This window comes from Rhinopithecus bieti, unplaced genomic scaffold (assembly GCF_001698545.2).
Source record: "Rhinopithecus bieti isolate Rb0 unplaced genomic scaffold, ASM169854v2 scaffold_2247, whole genome shotgun sequence".
Lineage (NCBI taxonomy): Eukaryota > Metazoa > Chordata > Mammalia > Primates > Cercopithecidae > Rhinopithecus > Rhinopithecus bieti.
The window spans coordinates 1524881-1545010 of record NW_016803732.1 but is presented as its reverse complement, the minus strand read 5'-3'; the positions used below and the strand labels follow the sequence as shown (position 1 = coordinate 1545010).

General features: G+C 42.2%; 1 protein-coding gene across 1 annotated transcript in view; it reads right to left on the bottom strand.

Annotated features, from left to right (window-relative positions):
• The window catches only part of PARP4 (poly(ADP-ribose) polymerase family member 4), a 94972-nt gene that overhangs the window by 6195 nt on the left and 68647 nt on the right, over positions 1-20130 (bottom strand). The window contains exons 29-33 of the mRNA XM_017852323.1: positions 16167-16247; positions 15104-15199; positions 14366-14488; positions 6870-7943; positions 3948-4047 (exon numbers count right to left, since the gene is read on the bottom strand). Of these exons, the coding sequence (XP_017707812.1) occupies positions 3948-4047; positions 6870-7943; positions 14366-14488; positions 15104-15199; positions 16167-16247 (1474 nt within the window). The remainder of the gene's footprint in view (positions 1-3947; positions 4048-6869; positions 7944-14365; positions 14489-15103; positions 15200-16166; positions 16248-20130) is intronic.

Genomic DNA, 20130 nt, shown 5'->3' with positions numbered 1-20130 from the left:
TCTGTCATGCTGGAGTGCAGTCGGTGTGATCAGAGCTCACTGTAGCCTCCAACTCCTGGACTCAAGTGATCCTCCTACTTTGGCCTCCCAAAGTGTAGAGATTATAGGCATGAGCCACAGCATACAGCCAAAAAATGGTTTTAGGGAAGAAAAAAAAAACCAAATCTCTGTCTTATAATTAAGAATATACAATTACTTTGAGTAAAGACAAAAGGACCTGGCAGAGTATGCACATATCTGCATATACACCATTAATTTTACATCATTGAGGTAGCCAAAACTGCTCATAAGAGGGCTTTTATTAAGTAATATAATGTTCTTAGTAGACAAAAAAGGAATTGAATAAATTTTTAAAAACAAAATAACAAAACCAAGCCATTGTCCCACAAAAGAAAAATCAATGGCGACAAAGCAGTTTAATTTGCTGGATTCTTTTGTGGCTTATTTTTTGGGTATTATTTACAAAATGTTAGACTAATTTTTAAGCAATATTCATAATAAGCAACATACAACTCCAAGAATAATATAATAAAGAGTAAACTGATGAAATGCCTAATGTGGATCAGCGTCACTTAAAAAACAAATTCAGAAGGAGAAGGGATGATAAAAGAGAAACGAAGAAGAGCACAAAAGACAAAGTTGGGTACAGATATAAAAACAAGTGAGAAAAAAATCAGACAGCTTGAGACTATGTAGAGGAAGAAAGGCAGAAAAACACATGCTTACAGAAAAATAACACGGATAACACAGAGCAACACAGAGAAACACAGGAAAAGCCCATGGAAAGGTTACATCCATGAAATCCCATCCCCTTGCATCTGTGACTCAATTTTCTCCAGTTCTCCTTGTTTCTCAGTCCGCTCCTTCTCAGCGTCTTTGCTGTTTCTTGTCCAGTCTGAACACTAAACACTGTCATGTGGCAGGCTGGTCCTAGCACCTGCTCTGCTCAGACTACCTTCTTTCTTTGGGTGACCTCATCCAGAGCTAGGCTTTAAATACTACTCACGTTGAGAATTCTCCCAGTCTTTTCCAATTCTGACCTCTTTCCTGAGCTCCAGCCTCACGTGACAATATATTTATCTTGAATTTTTATCTCACTCTGTCACGTGGGCTGGAGTGCAGTGGCACAATCGTGGCTCACTGCAGCCTCAACATCCCAGGGCTCAGGTGATCCTCCCACCTCTGCCTTCCCAGTACCTGGAACCACAGGTACACGCCACCATGCCTGGCTAATTTTTGTATTTTTGTAGAGATGGGGTTTCACCATGTTGGCCAGGCTGATCTCGAAATCCTGAGCTCAAGTCATCTTCCCGCTTTGGCCTCCCAAAGTGCAGGCATTACAGGTGTGAGCCACCGTGCCTGGCTTATCTTTGGTTTTCAACAGTTTGACTCTGGCCTATCTAAATGTGGTCATTTTTGTATTTATCGTGCTTGGAGTTCTGCTGAGTTTCTTGGATCTGGAAGGTGCTGTTTTTGGTCAATTTTACAAAAGTGTTCAAATATTTTTCTGTCTACCCTTTCACTTTCTGAAACCCTAGTTACACAAACGTGAAATCTTTTGATATCATTCCACAGTCTTGGCTCCTCTGTTCATTTTTCATTCTATTTTTTTCTTTCTATATTTCAGTTTAGATAAGTTTATTGAGTACATTGTCAATTGAATTAAATGATTTTTTTTCCTGTTCTGTCCATTCTGTTGTTAAGCTCATTCAATGACCTTTTCATTGCAGATACTATATTTTCCAGTTCCAGGATTTTCATTTGGTTCTTCCTTATAGTTTCCATCTATTTGCTGAGATTCTGCCATTTATTCACCCATTCCATCCTTTTCTGGTAAGTCAATCCTTCACTATATTTTTAAAAGCAGTTTTAAAGTCTGTCTGCTAATTCTAACATCTGGGTCATCTGTGGGTCAGCATTTATAGCCCATTTTCCCCTTGATCACAAGTCATGTTGTCCTGCTTCTTCGTATGTTATTAAATTTTCATTCCATACTGAACATTAAAAATGACACCTTGTAGACTCTCAGCCATCTTACTCTAAAGAGTGTTCAGTTTTGTTCTGGTGGATCCTGTGTAGGCTTTGTTTTAGGTTTTATTAGGATGGGTCTATTTTGGCTTATCCCTTTGTCCTGGGGTATAGTCCTTGATCATGAGATACGATCCTTATGACCCTTTTACGGTTTCAATGGAAAGATATTCTTAAGTCTGATTTGGTGCAATTTGAACTCTAAACTCTGGCCAGTACTAGGCAGCATCTGCAATCTCTGGTTAGCTCTGTAGCTTCCCAGCTGTTGCTTTTTTCTGGATTCCTTGAGGTTGCACTCTGTACATGTATAGGTTAGGAGAGAGCCAAGGATCTGAGGGGCATTTGGATGCAGATTTCAGAGCTCTCTGCTCTGTGGTTCCCTCCTTTATAGGATTTTAATCCTTAACTTCTAGCCACATTGGCAACCTCAAACTCCAACCCTGTGTCCTCATCCCAGAAAGACTTTCTGTTTTAGTTCAAACCTCCCACTGTGTCTCATGAGCTGAGAAATGCCTTTAGGTGACAAGCTAAATACACATAGAGCCCACCTAGTTGGCTTGCTTTCTTTCAAAGATTATGTTCACTCTTGTTTCTGCCTGTTTTTGATTATTCTCCTGGCCTTCAAAGAATGGTTTTGAACATTTTATTCAAAGTTAATAACTATTATTGGCAGGAGAGTTAGTCAGATACAGGCTCTTCTATTATTCCAGGAACAAGCACTCACTCCTCAAGTAAATTGTCATCACCCCTTTTCAGCCCAGTGCAGGTCAAACAGGTTATGCATTTGCCCACCCACTCAGTCTGGAATATGAAAACTCTGGCATTTTAGAGGTGATGGTGGGCCAGTGAGACACTGCTATTCTGTCTATCCATGCATATTGGCTACTTGTTTAATAATGTGTATTTTATTTAAAAAAAAAAATCTCCAGGCTGAGCACGGTGGCTCACTCCTGTAATCCCAACACTTTGGGAGGCCAAGGTGGGCAGATTGCTTGAGCTTACAAGTTCAAGGCCACACTGAACATGGCAAAACCCCATCTCTACCAAAAAAATACAAAAATTAGTCAGGCATGGTAGCAGGTGCCTGTAGTCCCAGCTACTCAGGAGGCTTAGGTGGGAAGATCCCTTGAGCCTGGGAGGTGGAGGTTGCAGTGAGCCAAGATAGTACCACTGCACTCCAACCTGGGCAATGGAGCCAGACCTTGTCTCAAAACAAACAAACAGCTCCTGTCCTAGGGCTAGCATTTGACCTTTAAACCACTTGCTGGGTCAAGGATGCTCAGGACTTCCTCACTATCCCCTGTGTTGTCATGAGAGGAAACAGATCCAGAGGTTGAACAACTGCCTCTGGCAGAGGCTGGCTAGGTGCTCATCAGAGCTGTTTTCTCCTCCTGGACACACAGCTTAACTGTACATTTCTCAGGCCTTCGTACATGGATGGGGCTATGTGACTAGTGTTCTTCCTCTTGTCTAGCAGGGGGACGATGCCAGGGTCATATTTGTTCTCTCTTACCAGCATAGTTTTAAAGACATATATTCAAGATGGTGGAGTCACAATATGGAAGGAGTCAAGGTCTCTAAATGACCACATCAATGGAACTTTCTTCCTGACTGATATTTTACTGTGATAGGGACAAGAAAGTAATCTTTGATTATGTTAAGCTTCTGAGATTTTTTTTATAGCAGTTGGTGCTATTTATGCTAATAAATTTGCTCAGATAATACCCTAATTAGTGGCAAAAATATGACTAGAAACGCATCTCCCATTTCCTTTGATGGTTAAATATAATTCCATTCAAATATAACTTTCATACTTATTACGTTAGTACACTAGTTTACAAAATAGTTTATAACAATTAGGAGCATGCTTATGAATAAGTGAAAATAATGACTTAATAAATGGAAAGATAGTGACTTACCCAGAGATTGAATGCCTTTTTGTTTAAGAAAGCTGTGCAAAGCATTTGTATCAAGATTTAATATAAGTCCCAGTTCTGGTGTAAGTTTCCAGAAGCCATCCTACAAAATTAAGAAAACGAATGCAAGTTATATTATTCACATTTTATCATATAAGAAGTTATGTAGTGGGGGAAGGAGAGAGGCAAGGGTTGAAAAACGTATGTTCACTACTTGGGCAACAAGATAATTAGAAGCCCAAACCTCAGCACCACACAGTATGCCCATGTAATAAACCTGTACATGTACCTCTGCATCTAAAATAAAATTTTAACGAATTAAATGAAAAAAGAAGTTATGTGATAAATATGTTTCCATTAATTTAATTTCAGTTAAAGCGTTTCTAATATTTTTATTACTGTAAAATAAAGTTCTTCATACACTAGTGACACAGTATTGGTTGGCACCTCATAAATGCTATGAATACTACATATCTGCTGGCATTTATAAAAAGTGTGGGAAGAGGCTCATGTGTAGAGATTGTTTTAAGTGGTACTTTTTTTTTCTTCTAGCAATGCTTTATTTCATTTTTTATTGATACATAATACTTGTATGTATTTTGGGGTACACATGAAATTTTAATACATGCATAGAATGTGAAATAGTCAGGTCAGGGTATTTAGGATCTCCACTGCCTCGAACATTTATCATGTCTTTGTGTTGGCAACATTTCAAATATTTTCTTCTAGCTATTTTGATGTATTCAATGTATTGTTAGCTATAGTCACCCTACTGCGTTGTCAACTAGCAATGAGCAGTGAACTAGTATTTCTCAAACTTTTAAATAGCATGATTCCCTCTTTAAAAAAATCCCACTTTATTGAAATATGATTGACCTAAAAAAAGTCACCAATATTTAATGTATACAACTTAATGTGTTTGGAGATAAGTACACACCCGTGAAACCACCAAACCATCACTTATCAATGCCATAAACTCAGCCACCAATGCCATAAACTCAGCCACCAATGCCATAAACTCAGCCACCACTTCCAGAACTTTTCTTCCACCCCTTTTGTTTTGTTTTGTTCCCTTTTGTGGAAAGAGTACTTAATATAAGATAGACCTCTTAGCAAATGTTTAAGTATACCATATCGGATTATCAGTCATAGGCCCTATATTGTACAGGCCTATGACCTCCAGCATGATTCCTTTTGTTTAACCTAAAAATGTACCCTGATGTAGTCTGAAATATGAAAATGACAGTTTTTTTCTAAGTATAAAATTGTTACATTAAACATGTAATTTAAAACTACCTTCCCTGCATCCCCCATCATCTGCCTGCCCCATCACATGCAGAGGAGGGTGTGTAAGCCTGAGCTTGGGGATATTAACCTCAAAGGAGACAGAATCAAGGCCCTAGGGAAACTAACACAGGGAGCAGAAAGCAGGATGTGGCCCTACGCAGGTGCACAGGTTGAAGAATCTATGGCAATACCTTGAAAAATGACAGCAGTGATAGTATGTACCAACCCATAGAGAACTGGTACCAAGTGCTGTTCTTTTATATGTTTAGCCACTTCCTGCGGAGCACTATTGTTGGGAAAAAGCTGAGTGTTGGGAGGGAAACTGAGGCAGGGCTTGCATAATGTCCTCTGGAACGTGTCTAGACTTGCTGGCTCCTTGCTTCTAGCCTTCCTAGGCTCCTATTTCCATTATCTCAAGTAGCAGAACATGTTCCATATAAATACTAAACCATCACAGCTGTAAATCATGTGCTTAATGGAACGTGTCCTTTCGACCTCCACATTCCCACCGCCTGTTTCTTTGTTGGATTACCAATAAATACTGTGGGCTCCCAGAGCTTGGGGCCTTCGCAGCCTCCATGATAGCAATGGCCCACTGGTGTCCCACCTTTCTCTCTCAAACTGTCTTTTTCTCAATCCTTTGACTCCACCGGACTTTGTCACCCCCATGACCTGGTGTTGGGTCTGATCACCCCAACAACTATTATCACACCCACACTGGAGATGAGAACATGGTGGCACAGAAAGGTGAAGCAATTTGTCTAAAGTCACATAGCTAACCAGCAGCAGAGCCAGGAGTGGCCATGGGATCCACACTCTTGACCACCGGCAGTATGCTCGCGGCAGGCTTGTGCGCGCACTGTCTCAAGTAGGGAAACTGGGCAGCTGTCATTATCCTGTTTGAACCTCAAACCCACTCTGTGAAGTAGACACTATCATTATCTCCACTATATGGATGAGGAAACTGAGGCTCAGACAGGTTACCTGACTTGCCCCAAATCACAAAGTGGGCTGGGACTCACACTTACTTTTATGCTACATCAAGGCGTTTCCATTTCACTAAACTACTTTACATCAAAACAAATAATCGCAGGTGCAAGATTAGGTCTTAGTACCAGTGCAGAAGCCAAATCTACAGGGTGTTTATTAGCGTAACAAACGGAACGATAAGCTCTAACATAATATACATGCTGAACAACAGCTGTATTCCCATGACCTTGTGTGAAAATATTTAGAGTATATGTACAAGTGCTTGTGCTCTACTTCACAGTGGGAAATTTAAATGGATTACAATCCATTAGTTCTAGAATCTGGGAAATTAAGATTTCACCCCATCATCTGTTCGGGGATGTTCATTTTCATGTGAGGAATAGTAACATTCACCAGCATGAGGTTCTGGTCTAATGTTGGTAGAGAAACACCAGCCAGCATCAAGCACACTGTTTCGTTCAACTGTCTTTTGTTTTGTAGCAAGAATTCCTCAATGAAAGCAGCAGTATGATTTATACCCCAGTGCACAAGCCCCTTACTTCACTACAGACTGACGATAGATGGTTCCTTGACCAGCTGCTTTGAATAGCACTGTTCTAAACTATGAAGCCAGCTAATCACAGGTTTAAGGAGAAATAAGACACATACCTCTGTCTGTAGACTGAAGAGTTCTGTCCAAGGCACAGCATCCTGCCAGTGTTGTGTGCACACTATTTCATCCTCCTCTATTACTTCCGGAAAGCATGGGATACTGTCATCTGCTGTATCACATTTTATTTGTAAAAAGCAGCTGTCTAGAAGCACTTCTGATAGTTCATGACTTTCTGTTTCAGAACTTTGAAAACAAAAGTCAGGGCACTGACTTCCTTCGAGACTGCCTACTGATTCTTCTAGAAGACAGAGATCTACTGGGGTAGTCCAGGACTGACTGCAAAGAGTCTTAGGTAAGGCAGGGGCTATTGGCACCCCACGGCTGGCAGTCAAAGAGGCTGCGGAAGGTTGAAAATGAAAAGGAGAGGAAACAGAGGGATGATAAGACCCAAAACCTCTGATGGGATCAGGATCTGTAGGAAGAGAGAAATGAAGCTGGGGAGAATCTAGCGCAGGGAAGGTGCCAGCAGAAGGCCTGGGGGTATAGCCTCCAGGAAGTGGTGGCTGCTGTGGAGCAGGCTGTGTGGAGCTCAATGAGCCCTCTGAAAAAGCAAAGCCACAGAAGGGCACATAAGGTAGGTTCTGGGGAGGTCCTGTGGGACAAGGCGCCAACTGTGGGATCCAGTCAGCACAACTGCCAGGCACAGGGCCTTGGCTGAATTGAGATGCATCCAACTGTCTGGGAGGAGGAGCAAAACCAAAACCAGCGATCTGACCATGTGAGGCAAGAAGCATGGGAGCAGGACTGTGAGGGCGGGCAGCCGGAGGAAGAGAGGAGCCAAAGGCTGCAGCAGAAACACCGAAAAGGCTAGGAGTGGATGTTTCCAGGAGACTGACTTTCCGAAACAGCGGTTCAGTTGCTGTTGGTTTACATGACTCTGTCCAACTTAAATCCAACAGCTTTTCCACACTTCCACATTTCAAACTTGATGTAAAAGCTGGTAGTACCCCTAAGCCATCCTCTTCAACATCTTCAAAAACTTCTGGCTGAGATAATTTCTTTTTTCTTTTAGCCCTAAGTTTTCGTTTGGATGAACGTACTTCTTGCCACTCAGAGGATGCTAAAAGAGACTGCCCAGAAGACAGAATTATTAATGTAAGGGGAAAACACAGAATAAAAAGCACAGTCAAGCACACATTCTTCCTAGCACTTGACTTCCCACCCACCAGGCAGTTGCTCATCCAGAATCAGGATCATCGATGTGAGCTGGGATGTTGAAAATAACACTAGTGCTGAGTGCGGCGGCTCACGCCTGTAATCTCAGCACTTTGGGAGGCCAAGGAGGAAGGATCGCTTGAGGCTAGGAGTTTGAGGACAGTGTAGGCGACATAGCAAGGCTCCATCTTTACAAAAAATAAAAAATTAGCCAGGTGTGCCTCACACCTATAGTCCCAGCCATCTGGGAGGCTGAGGCAGGAGGAGTGCTTGAGCCTGGGAAGCTGAGCCAGCTATGAGGGCAGATTTGTACCACTGCTCTCCAGCCTGGGTGAGAGGGCAGCACTCTGTCTCAAAAAGGAAAGAGAGAGAGAGAGAGAGAGAGAGAGAGAGAAAATAATGCCATCAGAGACATTCAAGATCATTTTAGTACAAGGCCCTCTTTTTCTAGACATGGAAGCTGAGACCTGGAGAGAATATCAGCAATCAATATATTGAAAGACCTTCTCTCGCAGTTCTTAGAATTGTGGAATTTTAAACACCCCTCATTTTACACAGGAGCGAACTGCGGAGCACAGAAGTGGCTTGCCCAAGATCTTACAATGAGCAGTATCACAGTGTGTACGTTAGGCCTCAAATAAGACAGTCATTTGAAGTAAATTATTCCAGTCTTTTACACTGCTTTACAGCAATATTAAGAAAATGGAAGAACCTTCTCAAAAGCTTTATTTAGTTTTGAGACAGAGTCTTGCTCTGTTGCCCGGAGCTGGAGTGCAATGACGCAATCACAATCACTATAGCCTCGAACTCCTGGGTTCAAGCGATCCTCTCGCCTCAGCCTCCCCAGTAGCTGGGACTATGAGCATATGCCACCACGCCTGGCTAATTTTTAAATTATTCTTTTGTAGAGATGTGGTCTCATGTTGACCAGGCTGGTTTTGAACTCCTGGGCTCAAGTGATCCTCTCAGCCTGGCCCCTCAAAGTGCTAGGATTACAGGCGTGAGACACTGTGTCCAGCCAAAAGCTTTAAAGTAATTAAATGAACATATAATTATACCAGAATATGAACAATATGTATGCAAAACAAATTCTGAGGGATGCTGTATTACTATTGTTTCGATCTAAATGTAAAGAGTGTTCCTTTAAAAGTTGCATGTATAAAATCCAGTTTTATATGGATGACAAGTCCCTGATATTTTTGAAATAATTAGCCTGTAATTTTACCTGTGAATATGAACTATTTAAAAAAGGAATAGTCCTTTCCCAACTCAGTCAAATTTCAAGTATACATCTGAATAATATTATAGAACATATGAAAAGATGTATTTAAAAATAATGCTAACCAGAGGTTAAATTTTTAAAAATTAGAGAAGCAAACTGGAAAAGACTAATAGTGGTAGACTAGAACTACCACATATTAAAGTCTCTTATAAAATTACAATAATTATAGTAGATGAATCAAGGAACAGAGTAGGTAAGTCCAGCAATAGCTCCTAAAACTGAGAATTACTACATTATGAAGGTGGCATTTCAAGTCAATAGGAGGAAAAGGAGTAGCCATCTGGAAAAGAAAAACGTTGGTTCCATATCTCTTATCGTATGCCAGGATAAATTTCAATCAGATGAAAAATTAAATGTAAACATGAAAACATAAAACTATTTAAAGAAATAATGGGAAAAATTTTTTAAATATAATCTCTGACTAGGAAAGGTATTTCTAAGCACGATGAAAAGCAAAACAACACTAAAAAAGAAGAAACACAAAGATTAAAAATTTGACTGCATTAAAAAATCTGCATGACAAAAAGATAATAAGCAACATCAAAATAACATGTGGAAAACTGGGAAACACATTTTCACAACTCATAGCACAAAGGGCTAATTTCCCTAACATAAAAAGTTTTCCTAAGATAAATAAGAAAATGACTAAAATCTCAATACAAAGATAAAAGACATGAACAGAAAACACACAGGGACACATAGGGCTGTAAGAATATAAAACATGCTCCTTTTCATTCATAAAGAAACAAAAACTTACAAGTCACCAGCCAACACATGTTTCACCTGTAAGATTTGCAAAGATCAAAAATTTGATTAAGTCAGGTATTGTGGAGCATCCCAGCTACTCAGGAGGCTGAGGTGAGATGATCGCTGGTGGCCAGGAGTTCAAAGCTGTAGTGCTCTGTGATACAGCCTGTGAATAGTCACTGCACCCCAGCCTGCGTGACACAGCAAGATTCCATCTCAAAAAAAAAAAAAAAAAAAAAAAAAAGAATCATACTGAGAAATATGAGTTATTTTTGTTTAATTTTATAAAATTGCTTCTTGGATAGTATTTTGTATGTTTTAGTAGAGACAGGGTTTCACCATGTTGGCCAGGCTGGTCCTGAACTCCTGACCTCGGGTGATCCACCCACCTTGGCCTCCCAAAGTGTAGGGATTACAGGTGTGAGCCACCGTGCCTGGCCTCATTATGACTCTTCTATTTGCCAAAATCACTCACTTGCTTCCTCTTTCCCTTCCCCACCTTGATCACCTAAGGTGTGGCCCCCAACCTTTATCGCAGCAGGGACTGGTTTCATGGAAGGCAATTTTTCCATGGACAGAGGTGGGGCAGATGGTTTTGGGATGAAACGATTCCACCTCAGATCATCAGGCATTAGATTCTCAGAAGGAGCACCTAGACCCCTCCATGCGCAGTTCACAACAGGGTTCGGGGCTCCCATGAGAATCTACTGCCACTGCTGATGTGACAGGAGGCAGAGCTCAGGCGGTAATGCTCCCTCACTGCCCCTCACCTCCTGCTGTGCAGCCCGGTTCCTAACAGGCCACGGACTGGGGGTTGGAGACTCCTGATTTAAGGAACAGCGTGGGCTCTGGACCCTCAGCTTCAGTGCCTTCAATTTCTTGCTAAGAGTTATAGCATTGATTTTTACAAATGATTTACTTTAAAAACTTGGATTAGGAGCTAGGTTTTAAAAATCTCTGCCTCTTGCTTCTTCTCAATGTGCTTTCATGAGCGGGAGGGAACAAAGTGGACTTGGGGTTGGTGCAGAAGACACTGAGCCTAAGCCCAGAGGTAGCTGCGGGAGGGCACAAGCACCCAGCACAGAGTGCTGTTCTTGCTGAGCGCATCCCAGCAGAAAAGGTGTTGCACTCCCTGGAAGGTCTCATTTCACAATGAAGACATATCAAATAAGGAAATGCCCCAAGTTTCAGTGAGTCGAGAAGGACCAAACAGACCCGGCTGTCCCAGGCTCTATTGTGGCTGGCTTCTGTTACTGAATTCAGTGGCATGACTCCATGCGGAATGCTGCGGGTGCCACATTTTGGTAAAACAGATACCGAGGGAGAGTAACAGAGACTTGACATTTTTGCTAAATTAGATGGTCCATTCAAAAAAATTATTGCAGCTAATATAAATATAAACTTTCAAGTCATCAAGCTAATGGACAATATTTTTCAGCTGATATGTTTGGATCTGGAAGTATTAAGATCCAAAGTATTTGCAAATGTAGTATGAAATAATTTATCACCACACTGTATTAAAATGTAAATTAATTTAGAACCAAATAACTTCAAAAATTTCTATAAACAGTCCAGGCATGGTGGCTCACTCCTGTAATCCCAGCTACATGGGAGTCTGAGGCAGGAGGATCTCTAGAGCCCAGGAGGTCGAGGCTGCGGTGAACTATGATCGTGCCGCTGCACTCCAGCCTGGGCAACAGAGTGAGACCCTGTCTCAAAAAAAAAAAAAAATTTATAAACAACACATGTGCACTATGAGACAATTAGAAAATACAAGCAGACACAAGCAGACAGACACAAAGAAGAAAATAAACATCATACAGAATGTTATATCTGATCTCTGGCATACATCCCTCCGGACCTTTGCTGTGAACAAAGTACTTATGTGTGTGGCAGAGTGTAGGGGACTATCTCTTACTTTGTTCATTTAATTTTATTGTGGGAAAATGTATATAACAACGTTTGCTATTTTAGTCATTTTAGAGTTTAGTGGGACGAAGCACATTCACACTATTGTGCAACCATGACCATGTCCATTTTCAGAGCTTCTTCTGGGTGTGTGTTTTTGAAACACATATAAGGTAAGTATATATTTTCCAGGGCCCATTTTAATAGTAAGTCTCTCTTGTTTTAAGGACAAACAGTTGATTCTTAATTATACATCAGATTTTTTTTTCCCAAAACAAGGCACTCCAAGGGCCCCTTGTGCCGTCACAGAGAGGCCACAGGTCACAGCCCCTCAGCTTGGTCCCTCGCTTTCCTTCAAGCAGCCCTGAGCCCCGTTCTCTGGCTGACCTGGAAGTCTGAACCAGCATGGGAGCCCACGATGTTGCCAACATCTGCCCTGCCTGTGGGTGAGCCTGCAGGGCTGCCTGAGCCTGGCTGAATGCACCTCCTACTACTCCTGATTCCCCAAACTCTTTGTTTGTGTTGGCTTAAAGTATTATTTTTCTTTCATGGGCAATCCATGCCCATGGTTCGAAATTCAAAATATACAAAAGGGTGCACTGTAAGAAAGCAAGGCGGGGGCGGTGGCTCACGCCTGAAGTCCCAGCACTTTGGGAGGCCAAGGCAGGTGGATCAGGAGTTCGAGACTAGCCTGGCCAACATGGTGAAACCCCGTCTCTACTAAAAATACAAAAAGAAGCTGAGTGTGGTGGCGCGCACCTGTAATCTCAGCTACTCAGGAGACTCAGGTACGAGAATTGCTTGAACCCAGGAGGCGGAGGTTGCAGTGAGCCGAGATCATGCCACTGCACTCAAGCCTGGGCAACAGAGCGACACTCCATCTCAAAAAAAAAAAAAAAAAATTAAAAGAAAAAAAAAAAAAGCAAGTATCCCTGCAAATCCAAGGCCACTTGTCAGCTTTCTGCCCCATCTGTTTGGGCAACAGTGCCCATTTCAGACGCCTTGGCGAATAATAAGTACAGCTAATATTTATCGAATATCTGCCACGAGCTAAACATGTGTTGTAATGGTCTTAGAACTCTTCATAACCACCTAAGGTGGATTTTATTGCTCTCCCCACTAGCGCATTAGGACTGAAGCCCAGGGAAGGTCAAGTCCCACAGAGTGAAGTGCGGGCTGGGGTTCAGACCTGAACAGTTGGCCATAGCACCTGTGATCTTAACCACTATATTTTACTGCCTTTCAATCATCTACCTTTTGTGATCTTTGCCAACCTGACAGAGTTAAAAAATAAAAAGGAATCTCACGGCAGTTTACATTTTAACTTCTTCTAGCAACGAGATTGAACATCCTTCATATATTATTTTCTGATTTATGATCAAATCCTCGCTGTGTCACCCAGGCTGGAGTGTAGGGTGCCATTTTGGCTTAATGCAACCTCTGCCTCCTGGGTTCAAGCATCCTCCCGCCACAGCCTCTTGAGTAGCTGGGATTACAGGCATGCACCACCAAGCCCAGATAACTTTTGTTATTTTTTTTGTAGCGACAGGGTTTCACCATGTTGCCCAGGCTGGTCTTGAACTTCTGGGCTCAAGATATCTGCTGCCTTGGCCTTCCAAAGTGCTAGAACTAAAAGCGTGAGCCACTGCGCTTGCCTTAAGAAACTTTTTGTAGAGATGAGGTCTCCCTTTGTTGCCCAGGCTGGTCTCAAACTCCTGGGCTGAAGTGATTTTTCCCACCTCAGCTTCCCAAAGTGCTGGGATTACAGGCATGAACCACGGTGCCTGACCAGATTTTAAATTTTTAAATTTTGGAAATTTTAGTTTTTTTAACCTAGAGACCTAAGAGTATTGTCAGCACTGCTTTGTTCCTTTGCTTTTGAATTTGTCTTTCAATTTTTATTTAAGCCACATTTTTCAATTTCTATTATATTTCTGGTTATAAGGGCCACAGTGTAAAGCACTATAGACTTGAAGAAATATTGGTGGTGAATTTAGATTATCAGATAGCACTTTATTGATAATTTCATGACAAACCTGTTATACCACCTAAATGACTTTGGCTTCCTGGCTGACAATCTATTTGCCCATGATAGAAGCGCAGCCACAGGTGTTCTCTTTTTGTACTACACAGCTCCATTCATACACTGTGAAGTCTGTCTACACAGCTCCATTCATACACTGTGAGGTCTGTCTACACAGCTCCATTCATACACTGTGAAGTCTCTGTAATGCAACATGATGTCATTCAACATTTTATAAATGTGTGAATATTTTCCATCATCAGGGATACAACAACTTCATGTACAGGTATTAAGGGAGCTATTTTAGCAAAGGGTTCCCTTCATCTTCGTGAACAAACAAAAGCACAATATCAACTTATTTGGTAATCAGCGTTTACCTGGTTCGTGACGGCTTCTTGGGGCTCCCCCTGCCAGCTCATGTAGGGCAGGAAGTCTACATCTTCTTTGGCAATAAGTTCAGAAACTTTTGGAATATCAGGAAAAGGCGACTCATTCTCATCCTATATTGAATCACAAATAGATTAAATCAAACAGATGTTAACCAATGAAATGATGATTACACACTCTAAAGCCTGTGGGTGTTGGTATGGGATACGCTGGTGTGTGGGAATGGAGTGTGTGCCATGGGCCACAAGCGTGAGGGAAAGTGGGGAGCTGGAGTGGCTTTCCTCTTTACGGAGTGCTGGCAGGTGCTGGCCACTGTGTTGGACACGTTAGGTGAATTTTTCCTTAAACTTATGAAGGCGGAAGGCGCTCTCAGGGAACCCAGGCCTTTTCTATTTTTTGAGGGTCTTGGATTAATAAAAGATGATCAATGCCAAAACTGTAACAAAATTATAGTATATCTGAAAAATACACATTAGCTAATTACTAATGATTATAACACTAAAAATGATAACATACTCAAGTCATTTAGAAAGATCACCTTAAGTCCCAACAGCGAAGCCCCCCATGACTGGGAGGCTGGGACTTGTGGGGTCTGCTGGCCTGTCTGCAACCCACGCTTCACAGGCCCAGGGCGTGGAGGTCGTCATTAACCATCAAAGTAAGGGTAACTCTCTTAAAGGGAAAATATAAGTAAAATAATTTAATCTCGAATTAACAATAATACATACCCTTTTCTCAACTGCCACAAAGCTTGTAAATTGTGTTATGAGAGAGTTTTCTTTACTGAGTTTAATAATCAGAGATTTCAAGGTTTGTTTCTTCATCTAGGATAGAATAAAACATAAGTCATGTCCTGTTTTGTTTCTATTTAGCTATGTCAATAAATCATCTTAAGATTCATATATTTCAGACTGAATATTGAATTGCAGGTCCCATCTCAATCGGTGGCTCAATATTTCCTTTAAAATGAGATGAACCGACTTAGTCATAGAAACTGTCACTCTCCATTATTCAGCTCCCTGTAGTCCACAGAGAGCTCTTGCGGGCCATGGGCTTCCTCATTCTTTCACAGTCTGTGGCTCCCAATTTAAAGCTGAGGAACTGGAAAGATGCAATGATTTGTTCAGGATAAAGGGGTCTTAAACAAAAGAGCACACAGAGGCTGCCAACCCAGGGGCTTCTGAGGGGAATAGGGAGACCACCAGGTGACTGTCTGTCACTAGAACTGACTGTGGGGGTCTCCAAGGCCTGCTGTCACGCTGGCACCTTCTTGTGGGGATGGCATTGAGGACTAACGTGCGCAGCCTTGTTGAAGATCTCATCCCTGAGAGAACAGTGGGCAGTCCCAATGGCCTGGCGGAGGGGCCCCTCTGCTGAGGTCTGGTCTGCACAGCACACGGCGAGTCAGGTGGACTTTGGCAGGTCACTCCGCATTTCACACTCAGGCCTCTTATCAGTAAGACGGGAATACTAACGTTACCACACAAGAGATCTGAGGTGACATCCACTACAAGCACTCAGCGAGTGTTCTCTGAGCCCTCCTCGGACTTTTTCTGATCAGTAAAACATGACAGAATTTTCTGGAAACCACTGACATCCACTCTTTTGTTAATTCATTCAACAAACATTTACCACACACCCCACATCCCAGGCACAGTGTCACAGATACAGTGATGAATGCCCTGACACCAGTCTGCACACAGCTGACCTCACTTTCCATTCCCACAGATAAATCAATGTAAGAATGCTCAAGAAGAATGTCTAATAGTTTTTACAATGAAAAGAACAAACCTCATGACTGGTTTCATTTTCGTGAAGAACGCCATCTTCGTAATCTCTGATTAGAGCTCGGGCTGCCAGCTTGTGGATCATCTGTGTTTAAGCAGCAAAAGCAAAAAAAAAACAAAGATTCATATAGCTTCTAATAAAAGACTTGCAAAGAACATCATTTTAAAACTTGAGGTATAACCTGCATACAGTAAAATGCCCTCCTTTTAAATACACAGTTTGATGAGTCTTAGGGGATGTATACAGTTGTGTGACCGCTGTTGGAGTGAAGGCACAGAACATTCTCTTTACCCTGAAAAGTTCCTGTGTGCCCCTGTGTAGCTTCCTCCAGCCCTGGCAGCTCCTCATCTCTTTTCTGTCCCTAGAGTTTTGCTTTTTCTATAAAAGGCCATTTTGCTGATTCATTTTATTTAAAAAATTCAAAACTTCTTTTCTACCATAGGAAGAGCCACCTTGGTGCTGGGATGCCCATTCATGAACATAGTCTGCACTCTGCAGGGTGAGGACTGCACCACCAGGTGCTTCCTCTCCAACAACTGAGAGATGGAACTTTCCATAATTCCAACTCTTATAATATTGTCATTGGTAAGGCTGCTTCTCACAGAGGAAGAACAACTTGCTGTGACTTTATGGAAAACGACCTCTTCCCAGGTAAAATTAGTTTACCTTCTTTCCCCCTTAGATCTAACTTCTAAAAATACTCTTTTAATTTATTCTCCCTTAGTGTTACCCACAAAGATCTAATTTTTAAAGCAATATTGAGCTTAAGTTATATACAGAAGTCACTGGCAACTAATAAGTCAGTGATACTGATTTAATGCTGAAAAGTAAGCAATATATTTTTGAAAAAAAAACCCAGCAATGTCTGGGAAATGATTTCTCTGGTTATATTAACACTCCTTTGAATAAAAAAACTACATAAATAGCATATATAGGCTAGGAACTTTCAAGGCTAAACTATAGTGGATTCAGTACCAGTGCAAACATCACAAACTTCTTGGTAATAATTTGTGATATTGTGATATGCAAAAGCTAAAATAGGCCACCCCAAAAGACACTTTCTTTGGCATATTTTGAGATGTTATTTAGAGGGACAGCAGACACAGGAGTAGCTCTGGAAAGCAGTCCTTCTGTAGGGAATATTTGCATCTGCAGAGGAATCCTGTCGGTGAAATAAACAGCAGATGCAAACAGGCTTTCCCTGAGACCCCCTTATCTGCCTTATCCAGATTTAGGAAAGATGAATTCCCAGGAATAAGAGGCTAAAGTCTGATACTTTAAAGGGATCATAGAGAAACTGTTACCAGAGGTGCTTCTATTCTCTCTGAGAGCTGCTGCCTGCCAGACTTCATTTGCATCACAAGAAAGCCTTTGCTCACCATGTGTTTCCTCCCCTCTTCCTCCCACAACCTGTCCCACCTCCCCCAAGGAGCCCCACACCCCTACCCGCCTCTGTACAGTATAAAACTTCACTCATCTGGCCCTTCTTTGAGTCTCATGTGGCTCTTGCACATATAATGAAATCTGCATATCTTTTCCCCTGTTCATCTATTGTTGGATTATTTTATAGACCAAACATCGAAACTTCAGAGGGAAAGTTTGAATTTTCCTACAGACATAAGAAATATATGTATTTGCTATTCCTAACAGGACCCTTCAACCACACCTGAGTTTATGTTAATGAGGGGACCTTTAGAAAGGCCCTAGGATGAGGGCTGGTTGCTGGGGAACTAACCATATGATTAGAGGACTGGAACTTTCAGTCCCACTCCCCAACCTCCGGAGAGGGGACAGTTAATCACCAATGGCCAATGATTTAATCAACCAGGCCTTTGTAATGAAACCTGCCTTAAAAATCCCACCTAAAGGGGTTCAGGGAGCTTCTGGGTCAGCACTCATGTGCCAGGAGGATGGTGCACCCCAACTGTATGTTAGACAGAAGCTCCTGTGCTTGGACTATTCTGGGCCTCACCCTATATACCTCTTTGTCTGGCTGTTAATTTGTATCCTTTATAATATTCTTTGTAATACATGAGTTAATACTAAGGTAAACATTTCCTGAGTTCTGTGAGCTGTTAAACAAATTAGTGAACCTGAGAAAGCGTTGTGGAAACACTGACTTGGAGCTGACCAGAAGTGTGGGTAACCTGGGGATCCGCTACTTGCTACTGGTGTCTGGAGTGGGGACCAGCCTTATGGGACTGAGCCCTCACCCTGTGAGGTCTGTGCCAACCCCAGGTGGCTAGTGTGAGAATTGAATTAAATTGTAGGACTGGAGTCAGAATTGGTTGGGAAAAACACATATCTGGAAACCAGAAATGTTGTGAGTATTGGGGAAAAAGGAATTTTTTCTTTCATAATTCAGTTGCTTTTAATCAAAAAAGGAAAATAACCCACATCCTCAATATACCCTTAGTATATTTACCCTTAGTCCATTTATATATCTACCCTTAGTCCATTTATATATATATATTATAATATAATTTCTATTATATTATAGAATTCTATCTATAGCTATTATTCTATCTATTATAACCAATATTTCTAAATAGCATCAGTAGGCCAGTGGCATGTAACTTTTATTGAGTCTTGAACATCTGAGAACCTCTCTAGCAAAATTTCCATGCATCAATGCCATATTTTATTGCAGTTACTGCCACCCACTGATGCCCATATAGACACACCTAGACCCAACTACCCCAGATGCGGATGTGCTGCGTTAGAAACTGAAGGAAAGTATACTCATTTGTACATACAGCCCATCTCCATATTGTGTAATGAAATTTCAACACAGGAAAATAACAAAGGAAGTACAGACAGCAGGGGTATCCAATCTTTTGGCTTCCCTGGGCCACAATGGAAGAAGAATTGTCTTGTGCAACACATAAAATACACTAACAATAATGACAGCCGATGAGCTGAAAAAAAAAAAACTTGCAAAAAAATTTCATAATGTTTTAAAAAAGTTTACGGCAAGATGGCCGAATAGGAACAGCTCCAGCCTCCAGCTCCCAGCGTGAGCGACACAGAAGATGGGTGATTTCTGCATTTTCAACTGAGGTACTGGGTTCATCTCATTGGGGCATGTCGGACAGTTGGTGCTGGTCTGCGGGTGCCGCCCGACCAGCGAGAGGTGAAGCAGGGCGAGGTATCACCTCACCTGGCAAGCACAGGGGGAAGGGAATTACTTTTCCTAGCCAAAGGAAATTGAGACACACAACACCTGGAAATTCGGGTAACTCCCACCCTAATACTGTGCTTTACCAACGGTCTTAGCAAACGGCACACCAGGAGATTATATCCCACACCTGGCCCAGAGGGTCCCATGCCCACAAAGCCTCCCATGCCCACAGAGCCTCCCTCATTGCTAGCAAAGCAGTCTGAGATCTAACTGCAACACAGCAGCGAGGCTGGGGGAGGGGTGCCCGCCATTGCTGAGGCTTAAGTAGGTAAACAAAGCTGCCTGGAAGCTCGAATTGGGTGGAGCCCACCACAGCTCAAGAAGGTCTGCCTGCCTCTGTAGACTCCACCTCTGGGGACAGGGCATAGCTAAACAAAAGCAGCAGAAACCTTGGCAGAGGTAAATGTCCCAGTCTGACAGCTTTGATGAGAGCAGTGGACCTCCCAGCACGGAGGTTGAGATCTGAGAACAGACAGGCTGTCTGCTCAAGTCCCTGACCCCTGAGTAGCTTAACTGGGAGACATCCCCCACTAGGTGCAGACCAACACCTCACACCTCACATGGCTGGGTGCACCTCTCAGATGAAGCTTCCAGAGCAAGAATCAGACAGCAACACTCGCTGTTCAGCAATATTCTATCTTCTGCAGCCTCCACTGCTGATACCCAGGCAAACAGGGTCTGAAGTGGACCTCAAGCAAACTCCAAGAGACCTGCAGCTGAGGGTCCTGACTGTTAGAAGGAAAACTAACAAACAGAAAGGACACCCACACCAAAACCCCATCAGTA